Source organism: Schistocerca serialis, chromosome 1 (genome assembly GCF_023864345.2).
Source record: "Schistocerca serialis cubense isolate TAMUIC-IGC-003099 chromosome 1, iqSchSeri2.2, whole genome shotgun sequence".
Taxonomy (NCBI): Eukaryota; Metazoa; Arthropoda; class Insecta; order Orthoptera; family Acrididae; genus Schistocerca; species Schistocerca serialis.
This window is the reverse complement of record NC_064638.1, coordinates 119222272-119240561: the sequence shown is the minus strand read 5'-3', so window position 1 is coordinate 119240561 and position 18290 is coordinate 119222272. Positions and strand designations below refer to the sequence as shown.

Sequence of the window (18290 nt, the reverse complement as noted above, 5' to 3'; positions counted from 1 at the left end):
CCCATTGTGGCGGTGGAGCGAATTTTCATGATATACATTCTCGCTTGTTTGTGGCTACATATATTTTTTAATCACTTAAACTCTTAAAGTTACAATAAAATGATTATATCAGTATGGAGCACAATACTTTTGCGTCCGACTCGCAACACATTCACAGAACAGCTAGAGAGCGGCGCTGCTCCCTGCAGAAGTAAAAATTGGCAATTGTTATTTTGAAACATAGGTGCATCGTTTTTTTTTTTTTTTTTTTACTGATCGATAGCAGCGTATAACAGTTTATAGCTATCGTGATATTCTGCGCTTTTCAGGAGCACGGCAAAGATATCTGGTTACAACATTCATTGGTATATGTTAAAAGTTCGCACATACTGACGCGAATACAGAAAAAAAAAAACTTTTACATGTTAAAAATCGCAATGATAAAGGCTGTAATGTCACAAAGTGAAATTCATTTTTTAAAGTTGCATCAGTTTTGAGAGGCGTTTTGTCTACGCAGGTGTTAATTTGATTAGAAGCAGATTTATTTAACTTGCATCCTAGAAAATTTGTGTAAATTGTGGTGGCTATTACTGTATGATTTTATCCATTGACATTAAATCCTATCATTAGAGTATTATTAAATTGACATGTACTTTTTCTGGAATATTTCAGACAACATATTTTCACTGCCCATGGTGTGTGAAGATTTGGATTTGGAAATTACAGCACTGTCAATTGTCGGTGGGCCGCAACATCAGCAAAGTTGTAACCATGCCGGTCCCAAGCAACATTCAAAGGCTACCAACAGCATGAGCAACCGCCTCCGACCTTCTTTCATCGCAGGGATTAGTGTTGGATCAAGAAGTTCACCCAATACAAGTGATGTGTGGGGAAGTGGGGGTTGTTGTTCCTCATTAGTGCGTGCAATGAATGACGTGAATGAAGCGAGTAACCTGGCAAGCGCATCTCTGGATATAATGAAAGTGAGGGATAGTGCTGAGTCACCAGCAGGTCATACAGTTAGTTCCTGTTCTCATGGAAGGTGTCCATTCCTTGTAGTGTATAATTTTCACCATTATGGAGGTTCTGCTGGATGTGAGGGAGATAGTACTGCAGATGATGGAAGTGGAAGTAGTGGTGGAGGAGGACAAAATCAGGGAATTGCAGGTGGTGGTAGTTCGAAAAAGGCTGTTTCTGGCACTGGAACAAGTACATCTTCAGGCACTCGCCAGGATGGCGTTTATCAAGAGATATTTTTGTCAAAATTTATGTTTGATGTACCTGGTGTTGATGACCTTGTAGCAGATGTTGTTATGGACACTCCACCAGACTGCCTGGAAAGTGTAGAGTTTCTCTCTGGTTCAGCGCCATCAGGTGCGGGTTTATACGGTCCTCCTGTGATTCCATCTGGCTCATCACAAGGTGCAAGTGGTAGTGGTGGTGGCACTGCGTGTGACAGTTCTATGTTGAATGTAACTTTCAGCAATGTTAATGGAGGTCTAGATATGTCAAAATATCCATCCACATCTGAAGGTAGTTCATCACCTGTCATCATAAAGGTGAGCACTCATTTTTATTAATTACTGTGCTCTTGAGATATGAAAATATGGCTCAATGATGCATTTATGTCTTAAAATATCTTATTTAAGTACCTTTTTATTATGTGTGAATAACTTTCACATGAAAAAGAAAGTTTATAAATGCGGCTTCAAAACCTGAATGTTCATCTGTGTTTACATCTATATTTACATATGAATATAATAGGGAAACATTCCAGGCGGGAAAAATATATTTAAAAACAAAGATGATGTGACTTACCATACGAAAGCGCTGGCAGGTCGATAGAAACACAAACACACACATACATACACACAAAATTCTAGCTTTCGCAGCCAATGGTTGCTTCGTCAGGAAAGAGGGAAGGAGAGGGAAAGACGAAAGGATGTGGGTTTTAAGGGAGAGGGTAAGGAGTCATTCCAATCCCGGGAGCGGAAAGACTTACCTTAGCGGGAAAAAAGGACAGGTATACACTCGCTCGCGCGCGCGCGCGCGCGCGCGCACACACACACACACACACACACACACACACACACACACACACATATATCCATCCGCGGAAGCTAGAATTTTGTGTGTATGTATGTGTTTGTTTGTGTTTCTATTGACCTCCCAGCGCTTCCGTATGGTAAGTCACATCATCTATATTTATATAGCATTATTTGTAACTAGAAACAGTATTGGAATATCCTTTCCTTTGAATTATGGCATTTGTAGTTGTTTATAAAAATAATGACTTCATTTGAAATAATACCAGGTCGGGTTGACGGAGGAGATAGAAAAGATCCAAAGAAGAGTGGCGCGTTTCGTCACCGGGTTATTTGGTAACCGTGATAGCTTTACGGAGATGTTTAATAAACTCAAGTGGCAGACTCTGCAAGAGAGGCGCTCTGCATCGCGGTGTAGCTTGCTCGCCAGGTTTCGAGAGGGTGCGTTTCTGGATGAGGTATCGAATATATTGCTTCCCCCTACTTATACCTCCCGAGGAGATCACGAATATAAAATTAGAGAGATTAGAGCGCGCATGGAGGCTTTCAGACAGTCGTTCTTCCCGCGAACCATACGCGACTGGAACAGGAAAGGGAGGTAATGACAGTGGCACGTAAAGTGCCCTCCGCCACACACCGTTGGGTGGCTTGCGGAGTATCGATGTAGATGTAGATGTGTTTGATTCCTATTTAAAGCTTGACACTTTGAGAGCCAGCTACTTAGAAGAATTTTGAGCCCAGAAGACCAGACATTTATGTCATTATTTAAAATTTTACTGGCACATTTGTCTGATGTGTCTTAAAGTGAAACATGCGCAAAAAAGACCAGTATTATATGTGAAAACTTAGCTTTTCTTGTAGCTACTCTGATCATATTAATTTAATCCATTAACTTTTCCTATTTGTGTGTTCGCCCTACTTAACAGTGATGTTGCTGTTGGGTGACTACATCACGTCCTATGCTCTGAATATATGCTATCATCGGTTGGCGAGATCATGTGACCTGAGCTGCGATTGGCTTACAAAAGGTGCATCGCAGTCTCGATTTCAATGCTATTGAAACTAACGTACTTTGTTTGGTGTAATTCGAGTATACTTTTGTAATATGAAAGTATGCAGTGTACATGTTGTTGTACATCAAAGACCAAAATGCGTTTCTTTTCTGCGGTTCATTTCCTAAAATGTTGTGAAGTTCTTTTCTGGTGTAAAAGACCTTAACCATTCAAAAGACTGATAAGTTTTACGGTTCTGAGGGTAAATATTCTGTCACTTGACTCAGAAAAAACGTATTTTCACCTGGGAAAGTGCATTTTGAACCAGGAGATCTGGGAAAAATCCAGGAATTTTTTCTCCTTCTTTGTGTATACACCCTGGATATAGCATTTTCAAAGGAATATAAACCCCAATCTTCATTTAGTTTTTCCAAAGGCTTTGGCCTTTTGATGCCAGGAAAACAAATATCAATCTAAAGTACAGACATTAACTGCTAAGACAGTGCTGTTAAGACCAGTAATGTAACAGTCTCAATGACTTGCTGAGTGGAGAAAGAATGCATTGTAATTGTGAGCATTTACTTTATTGGCAGCTTAGCATAACACATTCAAAAGTAAACAGAATGTAAACAGTATGCTCATGGTTAATGTGTTAGGAATTTTGACCAAACTGGATTTTAATTTTTAGATTGTTTCATATTCTCTCCATAAAAACAAACCTTTTATCAGTGCCTCATTTCCATCTGTGAAAGCTGGAAAAAAACTTTCTGTTGCTAAGAGTGCAGCCCTAGGTCCAGATGCTGTTATGCACTGCTGTGTGTCAGTTGTATAAAATTTCAAGAGATCCTCTTTCATCTTTTGAGTTGAAAACACAGGAGCTGTTTCTCTGATTTGTGAAGGGAGACCAACATAGTTCTACTCATAAAACTAGGGAGGGATTGTTGTGGCGTAGCAAGACAGCCACGCCATGGAAGTAGCCGAAAGGCACGCGTTAAGCTAAAGCAGGATGGCGTGAGGTCTGAAACAGGATACGTAATGAATGCTATAAAGAAAAGCTAAAGCAGGATGGCGTGAGGTCTGAAACAGGATACGTAATGAATGCTATAAAGAAAAGTACGTAGCTTCTGGAATACTTAACTTTAATCCATCCTTTTGGTACATCTGGAGATTGTGGCGATACAAGTGAGACTCTTTAGATACATGCAATGTTACTAATGGCGCCTTGCTAGGTCGTAGCCATTGACTTAGCTGAAGGCTATTCTAACTATCTGCTCTGCAAATGAGCGAGGCTTTGTCAGTGTGCATCGCTAGCTACATCGTCCGTACAACTGGGGCGAGTGCTAGTCCGTATCTCGAGACCTGCCTTGTGGTGGCGCTCGGTCTGCTATCCCTGACAGTGGCGACACGCGGGTCCGCCATGTACTAATGGACCGCGGCCGATTTAAAGCTACCACCTAGCAAGTGTGGTGTCTGGCGGTGACACCACAGGGATAGTACTTTCACAAGTAATTATAGTGTTGCTCTCCCAAACTATCTAGGAAAAACATGTTGATGGATGGTAACTGGCACTTGTTGAGGATGCTGTACAGAGGAAGAAAGTTATGAATGAATGGCTTCCAGTGGTGTTCAGGGAGTGTCATCATTTTACCCTGGATAACCTAATCCTACTGGATGTGGCTCTGCATGAAGTTATGTGCCACAGACGGATATAATCTTTGACATTACTTATGTAGTGGCACAACACAGCTAAGACTTTGGTGGAAAGTTACTAATTTTATTGAGTCCTTCCTTGCAAATCGGCTGTTCTGCTGCTAGACACACTCTACTTTAGGTAGACTATGCAATGCGTCATAACAACAAATTGCTGCCGATGAGCGTGATGTCACAACTGTTAAAATTAGATTTATTTGAGCAGTTGCAAGCGAGCTCATGCACATGTGAAGTTGAGTTGCGTATGAGTAGTACCTTCTCCCGCGTCTGACTAGAGACAGAAGTGTGGCTGTTAATTATAGAAGCAGTGGGAGCAAGCAGCCAGATGCTACCCGAAAAAATTTTACTGGCGCACCCAAGCTGCCAGATTCACGCATGCGCAACAGGCCTGGATCTAGGAGGCAGGGGGAAAAACAGGGCAGCAGGTTCAAGGGTGGGGGGGGTGTCAAAATTCATATCTTTGAGGAAAAAAACCTTGTTTCACAAAGCGTCTAGCATCCAGTGCATATTGGTCTATCGATTATTCATATGATTTTGAAATGCATCCCTGTTGGTTTTTGAACATTTTTGAACACATTCTAAGTTGATTTCTGAATGAATCGTAAGTTGATTTTTGAATGCGTGCATAGTGTATGTGATATCTCTGCCAGGGGAATTGCCTTTTTTGCTCGTATTGCCTGCCGCATCTAGAAATAAACTTTCCTGCCGACAAAAGGGGACGGGGCCATATGAGTTGAGTGGGATAAAGCCGAATGGGAATGAGATAAAGCCGAACAGGTGAATGCCAATTGCTGTCATTTGGCTGACAGGGTTTGCAAATGATCAGTGTTGTTATAATTACTAGCGAATTCCATAGATTCAGGCTACCAGAGTGGAAATAAATGACTAATGCGATTCACAGGTAAGAAAGATTACGTGTTATCTTCTTTGTGTACCTGAGAAAATGAAATTTTGAAAGAAAATTTTTGGCCAGAACGCTACACTAGTAAGTCCCCAGCTAACAGCCGCTTAAGTTCTATTCTGGGAGTACCGCTGAAAATACTTTGTACGAACACGAAATAACGCCTAACCAGAGAATAAACATGGGATAACTAAACCAGTGATTGTGGCAAGGTTAGTAGAAGTGGGCCAAACGGTTATTCTGGAGTAACGGTTATCACAGTTCCAGTTATTCTTTGATAACCGTTATTTTTAACGGTTATTAATAACTGTCAAGTTATTTTTCGCTAGCGAATACTGAATACTCCGACGGGGCTACAGTTAAATAACGACATAGTTGGAATCCATCAGTTTAGTTATCAGTATAAGTGCGAGTAGTGTGAAATGGCAGGAATATCGTATGAATCGTGTCGTAACCTTACCTAATTAACTCTGGGCACATTTTAGTTGATGTTAGAACGATTATTAGTGTTTCATATCATATGTATGTAGGTTATCGGTTGCTATTAGAAATATTATCTTCGCAGCTGCAACAGAAAGTACGCGGAGCTTCGCCACAGCACTGTTTAAGTAAAATGTTAACAACGTGCGTTTATAAATATGAAGTAATATGTAAACTGAATACTATAGGTTAAATTCGAATCTTAATTTCCTGTGCTGCTCACTTAATATAATAAGTGTACAGCCTTGTAATACAACAAAAAATATACATAATGTGACGGATTCGTTTACGCCTGTCTTGTACAAGATAGTCCTATTGGGCAAAGTGTGAGTACGCTAATCCAAGTTTTATGTGAGATTTGGAAATTGCTCGATTTCTCCAGCTACAGCATGTTTATAACATGAAGACATGCAGATCGAAAAGGTTGACAGAGTTACATTTCTGAGACTACAAATCGATAATAAATTCAGTCTGGAAGGGCATACCACAGAATTGATGAAGCGCCTGAACAAGTCTGTATTTACAGTGAGAATAATGTTAGATTTAGGAGACATAAATATAGAAAACCTTACATATTTTCATTCTATTATTTCATAAGAGATCATATTCTGTGGTAACTCATCAAACGGAGCAAAAGTTTTTCACATGTAAAAGTGTGTAATAAAAATCGTTTGTGGTATAAATTCAAGAACATAATGTAGGAACCTGTTCAAGGACCTTTGTGTTCTAACCACTGCTTCCTAATAGATTTATGCCTTAATTTAAATTTGTTACAAGTATTTCCAACCAATAGCTCAATGCATAATATCAGTACTAGAAATAGGAACAGCAATCTTAAAGACCTAAAATCACTTACCTTGGTCCAAAAGGGGTCCAATATTCAGGAACATGCATTTTTAATAAACTACCAGCAAATCAGCAACCATTAAAAACTTGGTTTCAGATAAAGCACGGTTTACAGAGTGTTTGAAAGACTTTTTGATACAGAAGTGTCCGATTCCACCCGTGCTCTTTGACCCAGGACATTATCAATATGCCGGAAATGGCTATTTTAAGTGTGTCTATGACGTCACTACATACACATCGCAACAAACACGAAGATACATATAAATAATACAATAATATCTCTCCCACCAAAAATACAATCAAACCAACGGGACAACTGCGGGAAGTTAGGGGTTTTAGGATGAGGACAAGTTAATAAAAAAAAACACACCATGATCCCAAAACACAAAATGAAGAACAAAAAGAAGAAAAAAAAACAGCATTCCGCTACACCAACAAAATATGCAGGAATCGGACACTTCCCTTGAACAATATAGGTCAACCATATACCAAAACACCAGTACCCACAACTAAAAGCTCAAAAATTGGAATCAGACATTTCCCTTGACCTACATAGGTCAACCTCAGATGACGATACCAAAACATCAACACCTACAACTATGAAAATGAAAATGGGAATCAGTCATTTCCAGTGACCTGTATAGGTCCACCACAACTACTAATGCCAAAAAACCAACACCTACAACTGCGAAAAATAAAACCAAAGCCACAACCCCAAAAATCCACAAATCAAACATCCCTACATAAATTAAAACACATTCAATATTTCGCAAATACACAAAACATCACAACTAGAAAAAAAATTGATTACCACCAGCAAATTCCGGCACTGCATACTAGATCGGCCAGCCCCCCCCCCTCCCCCCCCCCCCCCCCTCCCCCCCACACACACACACACACAAAAACCAACTCATGAACACCGTGCCGTAATGACATTCACACACACAACATCTTTACGTCAAAGCAGACAGGTGGAATTGGACACTTCCATTGACCCCTCCTTCTACTCTTTAGATGAATATCTTAACAGAGACTGATAGACCAGCTTAAGTAAAAATTCTGCTATATTTCAGTTTTGACAGCACTTGGTCGCATCAGTCGTGATCGGGTATTCTCTGAATGATAAATTTATTTAAAGTGCGTAACTGTGTTTTATTCTGGAAATGTATCAATTCTGTAAATATTAGCAGTTACTGTAATATATTCACATATTTTGACAATCTCCTGACAAATGATGAGGATCATAATTATTATATTCAAATGTATTATGTTATACTTTCCGACATCATTCGCGATGGCCAGTGGCTATTTCCAAAGAAGTATGAAAATATTTGTTCGCTCCAGTAAATATCCTGTCTGGAAATATCACCGGGGTCTAAGACTGGAGTCACTGTGTCAAGAACACAGACACGCAGCTATTCTGTTACCAACTTCCAGGTTACCTGTATTGGTAGCCCGATAACTGCCAGAGGAGAATACCAATCTCTGACAGTTATTTCCATAGTCGCTCAAATTCCTTACGGTAACTCTCCTTGTACTAACCGTCCAAGCTAAATTAACACATAATGCGGTGGCTCAAGGGATCGACTGTACTTGTTAATGCCTGTACTGCAGCTCCAATCAGCCAATGCTCGGACATTAACTTTATTTAATTGTTTGTGCTAAAAGTAACGAAGGCCCACGAAATAGTACACAGTTCTTATCAGCAGATGGCGTGCAGTCTCACAGTTATTCCCATGGCCTATAGAACGCCTTCCAAATGCGCAGTACGATCTTCGGTCAACAGATAGCACGAGGCACTGTTGACACTAGACAGTTTTTGAAATAACTGCCAGAATCAGAGGAACGGTTATCGCAGTAACCGTTACTTCTCAGTAACCGGTTATTTCTATCAGTAATGTTATTTTTTGCCACCTCTAAAGGTTAGTGAAGTTAACCAGAGAATAAGTTTTGGCACTAGCAGGAATAGTTTCAGAATTAGTGATGACAAGATTGATTGTTAGAACAAGGAAGGAGAAGAAACGGGGGCATCACACACATTATAGAAGAATATGACAGTTTCAAATTTATATAAAAATTTTGTACTACTACTTTTCAATCTCATGCTTGAGAAGCTGGAGTGTATGAATGAACTGTGAAACTATTTCCTAACATAAAGCTTTTTGCTTGTAGTAAGCGTAATAGGCATTTGATATTGGTACTTCGTGAATTATATTCTGTCATTATAAAAATGACCCTTTGTGCCAAACCAGTCTTTTTCATTTAATGTTTGTTACAATTGCTGCAATATTAGGCAGTCCTATTTCGTTCTGTCTAGCAGACAGTGACGAAATACACGTAATCAGATCGAGAAACCACACCAGTCTTGGGCACTACTTTCACGAGTAACAGCTTTTTCAGTGTTACACAATGACATTTCATTTTTTCACGTAGCAAAACATTTGACAAACTTTGATGAGGTAATAGATTCTTTTCCAGAAAGGAAAGCACGCCATGTAAAGCTGTAGCAAGATAGAGAGGAAAAAATGCTAGGACTTAAAGAGTGAGGAAATGTGTTCGATTTTGCTTGTCTCTTGTCTTTACTAGTTTTATGTATCCTATATTTAATTTAATGACACACAAAACATCAATTTATTAGCTAATAGGCAATAAAGAGTGCAGATTTTCTGAAGAGTTCTTGTTCTCCCGGTTACAAATGATCCCAAAGATGTCAGACAGACCGACTGGGAGCAGGACAGGCACCACAGGACATTTTAATTTCCACTGTCCTGAATATAATTTGATGGCATCCATTACAAAATATTACACGTTTGAATTCCACAGAACGAGATACAGTGACATGTGATAGAAGAATGGTGTGTGAAGAGTTGTGGCACTGCACTGACACACTTAAGACCGAATAACATGTCTTACATTTCCTCGAACACATATGTTTTATGTATCGGACTCTTCAGAAAGATGTGTGCTACAAAATGAACATATTTTTGAAAAGTCGATTTTTTAAATTTTTGGCATCCTGCCTCAAATTCTTGAGGGAGGTGGTCTAAAGTTTTGACGACACGAGAAGTGGTGCTAAACTGGATTTCATTCACAATTCACACCACTCTCTCATCAGTTGACTTATGTGATGTGTGTAGCCCATCCTCTTCTCTGGATAATCAGCTACATCGATCTCCCAAAAGCTTCTTCTCCGAAGACTATTGCTGGTTATAGGAATTTATTTGACTATTTCTCTACTCTTGAAATAATTGGGTACTCGCAGAGTACTTTCAGTTCAATTATGATATATTTTTAACTTTCACAGGAAACAACTTTACCTTTTCTCATACAAATATTTAAACTTCTGCAAATCAACTTAGTCATCAAACGTTAGACTCAATTAAACACATTCATAATTGCATTGGCTTGACAACCAAATCGTTCGTGAACATCCCATGCATCTTGCCTCGTTCAGAGCCAAGACATGAAGTAAGGTAAAAGTCTGTAGTCAATTTCCAGAATGAGATTTTCACCCTGCAGCGGAGTGTGCGCTGATATGAAACTTCCTGCCAGATTAAAACTGTGTGCTGGACCGAGACTCAAACGCGGGACTTAATCTGCCAGGAAGTTTCATATCAGCACACACTCCGCTGCAGAGTGAAAGTTTCATTCTGGAAACATCCACCAGGCTGTGGCTAAGCCATGGCTCCACAATATCCTTTCTTTCAGGAGTGCTAGTTCTTCAAGTTTTGCGGGAGAGCTTCTGTAAAGTTTGGAAGGTAGGAGACGAGATACTGGCAGAAAAAAGGCTGTGAGGATGGGGCGTGAGTCGTGCTTGGGTAGCTCAGATGGTAGAGCACTTGCCCTCAAAAGGCAAAGGTCCCGAGTTCGAGTCTCGGTCCAGCACACAGTTTTAATCTGCCAGGAAGTTTTTGTAGTCAATTGTTCGTTTTTCTTTTTTGCAATAATCACATTCACTAACACAGCAAAGAATAGCTTATAATTACTCTGTGTTCTTTCACACAGCATCTGTGGTGCTGGCGTCAAACACTTGTCGTCGTCAGTGGACTGCCACTCTTACGGTCTTCTCATAACAAACTTCCAACATACACACAGAAACAGGTGGCGCAGTAGATACGCTTCCACTCTCCCACTTATATTTAAAATATCATATGTTTGAGACAGTAGACAGACGAGTGGTTCTAGAATTTACGCGGAAATTCTCGAAGCACTACAGTGGGGTGCCTCTACTTAGTATTGCCCCGGTTTGGAAATATCATGGATGCAGGACTTGATGCACGGAGCAGTCTGAGTTGTAGTGGGGAGGTGGGTAATTTCCACGCGGTCCGTTTTTACGTTTAGTGATTTTGCTGTTTGCTCTTCATTTATTGCTCTCACGTCAAATGAAAACAAGACGGATATCTGTGGCCGGGAGCTATCAAGTGAAATTAAAATACATTCACATAATTATAGAAGGCTAAAATACATTATTACTTTCAGATTTTATTTCCACCTTTTTGACAGTCAAGCAATAATCGGCTTGCAGATCAATGAAGTTATTTTTGGCTGTTTCTGCTGAGGCAGTCAATTTATTTGATATGAAGAGTGCCATTCCCCACTATTGCCTAGTTTCAACTGTTAACTGCATTTCAAGTGCATATTTTCATCTTCTAGCACATATGGCATTATGGCATAATAAAGAACCAAACATAAGATAATACAGTGCTGGTGCTCCGAGAAAATATACATCTGAATCTGGACACATGAATGTGCACTTTAAGCCGAATTATGCATTTTAGTATGGTTCATGATATTCCAATGCTCTTGGAGTATTCTCTAATGTCTCATTTCTTTTATGACATAATGTAAGAGCTTTTAATGTTTTACACATACTATCCTACAGGCTTCCTGCATCATCATAGTTGCGCAAGTGCAGTGTCACTTATTATCTGGCGCTCTCTGGCAACTGCTGAAACGAATCTATTTCTAACAAGTCGTGAGAAAATATTGCGAATGTTGTTTGAAAAGCGTTACTTTCAAAGTAAACTTCCTTTTATGCAAGCTGAACTATGTGCGAGGATGTACGATGAATTTCTTAAATCACAGAGCGCTTGACTCTCATTTAAAAATCAACTCTTTGAGGATGACTGTTTAGAAGAATTTCGAGCCCAGAAAATAAGATATTCATGTCACTGTTAAAAATTTTATTGGCACATTTATGTGATGTATGTTAAAGCGTAACACGTGTAAAAAGATAAACATTGTATGTGAATTCTTACCTTCTCTTGCAGCTTATTAATCTTAGAGACCAATATTATATGTGAAAGCTTTTCTTTTCTTGTAGCTTTTCTTTTCTTGTAGCTTTTCTTTTCTTGTAGCTTTTCTTTTCCTATTTGTGTGTTCGTGCTACTTAACAGTGACATTGCTATTGGCTGACTACATCACGTGTCCTATGCTCTGAATATCCGCTGTCATCAGCTGGCAAGATCACGTGACATGAGCTATGACTGGCGTGCAAAAGCACATCGCAATCTCGATTTCAATGCTTCGGAAAGTAACATACAGTGTTTGGTGGAATTCGAAATTGTACTTTCGTAATACGAAAATATGCTGTGTACATATTGCTGCATATCAGAGGTCTGTCTAAAACTTATTTTTTTCCCCTGAGTTTCATTTTCTAAAGTGTCGGGAAATTCTGCGCCAGTGTATAAAACCATAACCATTCAAAGAATTGATAAGTTTTACAGTTCCGAGGAAAAGTATACTATCACTTAACCCGTAAAAAGTGTATATTCACCTGGGAGAAGGTGTATTTTTAACTGGGAAATCCGGGAAGTTTTTTTCCTTGTCCGCGTATACACCCTAGACTAAGTACATTCTCTGGTTGGTTGTTGCAGTGGTAGCAACTGGGTAAACAGTTATTTTGATCCAGGTACAGAAAAGTTTGTCAGAATACCAGTTGACTGCAATTTCATTATCACAATTTAAACATAATTTGATAGTGGAACAGATTTGATGAAAGCTATTAATTTTTGGCTGTAGTAAGTAAAACAAGACCTATTCCTAATAAAAATAACAAGCATTTGTAAAAATGATAACATGCTTCTAATATTCTGTCTTTCCACAGGTTAGAAGTATCTCAAAGAAAGAAATGCTTGGTGGTAGTGATGGAAATTCTGGTAATGTGAGTGTACCGCCTGTGGCAGAGACTCACCGGGAACCAGTTGCCATCCAGTGCTTACCCATACCACAAAGGTTGCGCAATGCTGGCAACCTCACTATCACAAGTATACATCCGACGTTAGATGGTGGCCACATTTTTGTTGTTGTCTGTACAACAGGAGCAGTTGATGTGAAGGCACCTGCAACTGATGAAAGTGATAGTAAAATGGATGTTGATATTGAGGTTTGTTGCATGAATTTCCTTACAGATGACGTTAGCAGAGCCTGTTCTGTTGATGGTGTGAATGGAGCAGTCTAAAGTTATGGTGAATCTCGTGTACGACTGTGATGGTGTTATCCTAACGTGTTACGTTCCTCCATGGCAGACAGTCAGTGCACAGTATTACTGCTCATTTTTTGAAGCATTACCTGCGACCAGCTTTGTGAAAGAAGCGGCTCTGCGCAACCCAACTATCATTTTGCACAACGATGAGTGGGCGCATACAGCGCAAGCTGTGGCTGCTCTTTCGGTCAATGGGACTGGGAAGTACTGTACCATCCACCATACTCCCCAGACTGAAGTCCTTGTAACTTTGATTTGATCCTGAAGACGAAGGAACCAATTCGTGATATTCGCTTCAGAACTGTTCCAGAGATTTGACAGGCAGTAGACCGCTGCATTCGCAGCATCAACAGAACAGGCTCTGCTAACAGTATACTACGCCTTCCTCATTGCTGGCAGCGGGTTCTACACAACGCTCTTGACTATTATGAAGGACAGTTACAGATGCAAACATGTAACTCTTTTGTATCAGTTGTGAATAAATAGTTGCCACTATTCAAGTTCCAACTCTCGCATGTAGAATGTAGGTTTATTAAGTAAAAGTTTTTTCTCGCTGACAGATTTTCTAAGAATTGTATATGAGTGACTTCAAAATCCACTTGTACACACACACACACACACACACACACACACACACACACACACACACACACACAGTTGTACAAGGGGACCTTCTGGTCTTGGAAATTCAGTTTGGGATGAGACTTTGCATAGTAGCATTAGCAGCATAACTCAAGTGTGTTCACTCATACAAGTTTTAAAGCATACTATCCAGAAAATTCCAAAAAAGGGCCCTGAAGTTTTAAATGTCATTCATACGCTCAGCATATATGAGTCATAAGTAGCAAAGCATTAGATAAGTGAAGCAGCTTAGTTAGTAGTGTGCTAGACAGCCATGCAGCTTATCTGTTTTCGATCCTACCTACCTTCTGGTATGATTTCATGTTGTTTTTATTTTTTTAATTGTATTAAAAATTAGAACAAATGTTAAATAAAGTTAATGACCTAAAGCATTATCAATTAAATCATACATGATTTATTTTGTTTATGAAATGGCTGTAACAGCTATTTAAAATCTGAATTACACTCACACCGGTCTCTCGAATTTACTTCTAATATTTGTAACCTTTCCACAGCTTATAACATTGCCAAATTTTGTATTAACATAGTAATGGCAGTAATCAATGCTTCAATTCACCTCAAGAAACTTGAATTGAAATTATTCAACTTTTTAAAAAGACAGTATTGATGAGTGTAATTCACATCTTAAGTTGCCTGTGACAGCCATCTCATAAAAAAAAAAAAAAAATAATAGCCTAGCACACTACTGACTGAGCTACTTCACTTATCTATTCCGTGCTACCCATGACCCATATGTGCAGTGCATACAAGCTACATTTAAAACTTTAGAGCCCTAATTTTTTTTTAGGAATTTTGTGGATAGTGCGCTTTAAGACTTTTATGAGTGGACACCCTTGAGGTATACTAGCAATGTGCGAAGTCTCATCCTGAACTGAAGTTCAGAGCCTGGAAGGTCCCCTTGTTAGTGAGCAATTTCTCCATAAGGGTTGAGCTTAAATGAACAAAACTTCTGCCTGTTAATGTAGAAGTACTTCTCTAAATGAGATTACTCATTGGGGTGGGGTTGGGGGGGGGGGGGGGGGTAATTTTCTGTACCTTTGTAAGATGGAGCTCCAGTATAAGTTTTATTTTATAATCAGTGTCGTCTCTTGAGCTCTTTTACACAGAAAAAATATATTGTAAATCAGCTACTTATGACAGACACAGTATGTCGCTAAAAGCAATGAAACAATGAATTCGTTCAAAAGAATGTTTCCTGAATCAAATTGCAAAATGAGAATAAGTAAGAGGAACATGGGCGAATTGAGAAGTGACAGCCATTGAGACATATCTGCATTATCATTCATATGTGTGTGTGAATTATTCTGATTTTTGGCTTGGTCCATGTTTGCAGACCCTTTGTATCCTTAAGAATTTGTGAGGAAGTGGTTGCCCACAGATCATTTGCAGAGAGGCTCTCTCATATTCTTGGTACAGGTAATATCTGGGACCTGAAAGATTCCTGCAGTTACATATTATGCATTATTGTCACAGAAAATGATTTCTCCCTACGTTCCTAGTGTGAATCATCCAACAGAACTGTGAATTAACCTCTTTATGTATGTTGGAACAATCATAATCCTATACAGGCCCTTCCCAATTAAAGTGTGCATGGTGTCTCCATTTGGGCCTGTTTTTACAATATTGGATGGTTGGTAATCTGTTCTTGAGATTTTTGACATCAGTAGTCATTGCCCTGAGAAAAATCCCATTCATGTCTTGAACCAGAACTGGATGATGATCTTTTATAAAGTCGGCATGTGCTCCAGTCCATTACAAATACTACTTTCTGTGATAAAGGATAAGTGACACAGCTGCTACTGAGCTTCTAGCAGGCAACCAGATTCATGAAAAGATGTACAAACTGTAATCCAAACTCTTTTCACACTTAGTGTGATAAAGTTCTGTGTTTATTTTAGCAACCAAATGATGGTATTGGTCCTTGGCGGCTGATGTTATTTGAATTCACTAATTGGTGTAACTTAGGAGTTATTTTGCTACAGAAGATTCATATTGTGTTGTTGTGGTCTTCAGTCCAGAGACTGGTTTGATGCAGCACTCCATGCTTCTATCCTGCCCAAGCTTTTTCATCTCCAAGTAACTATTGCAACCTACATCCTTCTGAATCTGCTTAGTGTATTCATCTCTTGATCACCCTCTATGATTTTTACCTTCCATGCTGCCCTCCAATACTAAATTGGTGGTGATCCCTTGATGCCTCAGAACATGTCCTAACAACCGATTCCTTCTTCTAGTCAAGTTGTCCCACAAATTCCTCTTCTCCCCAATTCTATTCAGTACCACCTCATTAGTTACGCGATCTACCCATAGAATCTTCAGCATTCTTCTGTAGCACCACATTTTGAAAGCTTCTATTCTCTTCTTGTCTAAACTAGTTATCATCCATGTTTCACTTCCACACATGGCCACACTCCATACAAATACTTTCTGTAAAGACTTCCTGATACTTAAATCTATACTAGATGTTAACAAATTTCTCTTCTTCAAAAAGGCTTTCCTTGCCATAGCCATTTCACATTTTATATCCTGTGTACATCGACCACCATCAGTTATTTTGCTTCCCAAAGTAGCAAAACTCCTTTACTACTTTAAGTGTCTCATTTCCTAATCTAATTCCCACAGCATCACCTGATTTAATTTGACTACATTCCATGATCTTCGTTTTGCTTTTGATTATGCTTATCTTATGTCCTCCTTTCAAGACACTGTCGTCCTTTCAAGACACTGACACGTGTGGTGGCAGTATTTAAAATGACTAGCAGCCCACATCCAGATATGCTGAGGACCTCACTGAGGCCTTCCCAGACCAAAATTATCCTCCTCTTGTGGGGAACATGTCTGGGGTGTTTTTGGGAATGTTTCGCAATGTTTGTAGCTGACAAAAGAACAGTCTCGCCACTGTTTTCATTCCATTTTCCTTTCTTTGTTCACCTTTTATGCTTCTCCACTTTGGCATTTGAGGCTGCTCCTTTTCTTCTTCATCCCTGTGTACTCCTGCAGGCTGGCCCACATGTCTGAAGCATAACAGGTGACTGGGTAACACGTAATTCCCAGCCTCAGGTTGACAGGTAGGGTTTCCACATACCCCCTGGTACAGTCCAGGTCCAGGGAAGGATGATTGTCTTAGCTGCAACCTTTCCATATTGCTGAATGGTCCCTCTGTCAGGTGTTCGGGAGTTGTGGCCTGAGGTGTGTACAATCACATTAGGCGGGTGCACCTTCCAGCTGCATCACGGTTCCTCATGGTTTCATATACTGAAGATGGTCAATCCTTCACAACGGTAAATCAGTTTCTTATTCAGAAAGGTGTTGATGCAATTGCCGGCCCTGTGAAATCCTGCTGTCATTTGCGGAATGGCACTTTGCTTTTGGAGACTACTTCTGGTTCTCAAGCACAACTGCTTGCCACTTCTCTTCTCCGTGTCTATCCTGTTCGTGTCAAGGTGCATACAACTCTGAACTCTTCCTGTGATGTTACTTACATTAGGCTGCTCGGCAGTCAGACCGAGGCCGAAATCCAAACATACCTCTCTGATCAGGGTGCCATTGCCGTCCATCGGGTGATGAAAAAGGTAGATGCATCCTTAGTCCCCACGTGCATTCTTTTTCTCATTTTCGATAGAGTGGTGTTTCTGTCAAAGTTCAAAACAGGCTATGAAGTTATCACAGTCCAACCATACATTCCGAACCCGATGTGCTGCTACCAGTGTCATCATTTCAACCACACTCAAAATTTCTTGTTGACACCCAGCCAAATGTGTCACCTGTGGTAGGGATGCGCACGAGGGCAGTTGTCCGCCGCCTCCTCCCCGCTGTATCAACTACAATGGCGACCATGCCGCCGCATCTCAAGATTGTCCCGTGTATCTCGATGAGCGGGCTGTCCAGGAGATCGGAATTACCCGGTTGCACGTAAATTATTGGCTAGTCGCAAAGCCTGTGTTCTACTGTGTGGCACTTATTGTACTGTTCTTGCTACATCTCCCTCCATGAAGGACATGTCACGCAGACAGGTGACCTCAAATTCAGCTCTGAGTTTCCGAAATCCCCCACTGTCGTGGCAGCATCACCGTCCCCTCATCCAACTGTGCAACAAGCCATCAAACTCTTGCCTAACGGGGCGAAGTCACCGGCTACAAAATCAGCAGGCCATAAAGGACAGATGGGATACTCCTGTCAAGACTTCTTACATCCCTCCAACCAACTAACAC

The 18290-nt window shown here is 40.1% G+C and overlaps 1 protein-coding gene and 1 non-coding gene across 2 annotated transcripts in view; both read left to right on the top strand.

Annotated features, from left to right (window-relative positions):
• LOC126463579 (baculoviral IAP repeat-containing protein 6) overlaps positions 1-18290 on the top strand; it is a 314074-nt gene that overhangs the window by 32746 nt on the left and 263038 nt on the right. The window contains 2 exon segments of the mRNA XM_050096169.1: positions 652-1538; positions 13060-13338. Of these exon segments, the coding sequence (XP_049952126.1) occupies positions 652-1538; positions 13060-13338 (1166 nt within the window).
• Positions 10765-10839, top strand: Trnal-caa (transfer RNA leucine (anticodon CAA)). Its single transcript has one exon. It is a non-coding gene; the product is annotated as a tRNA-Leu (tRNA).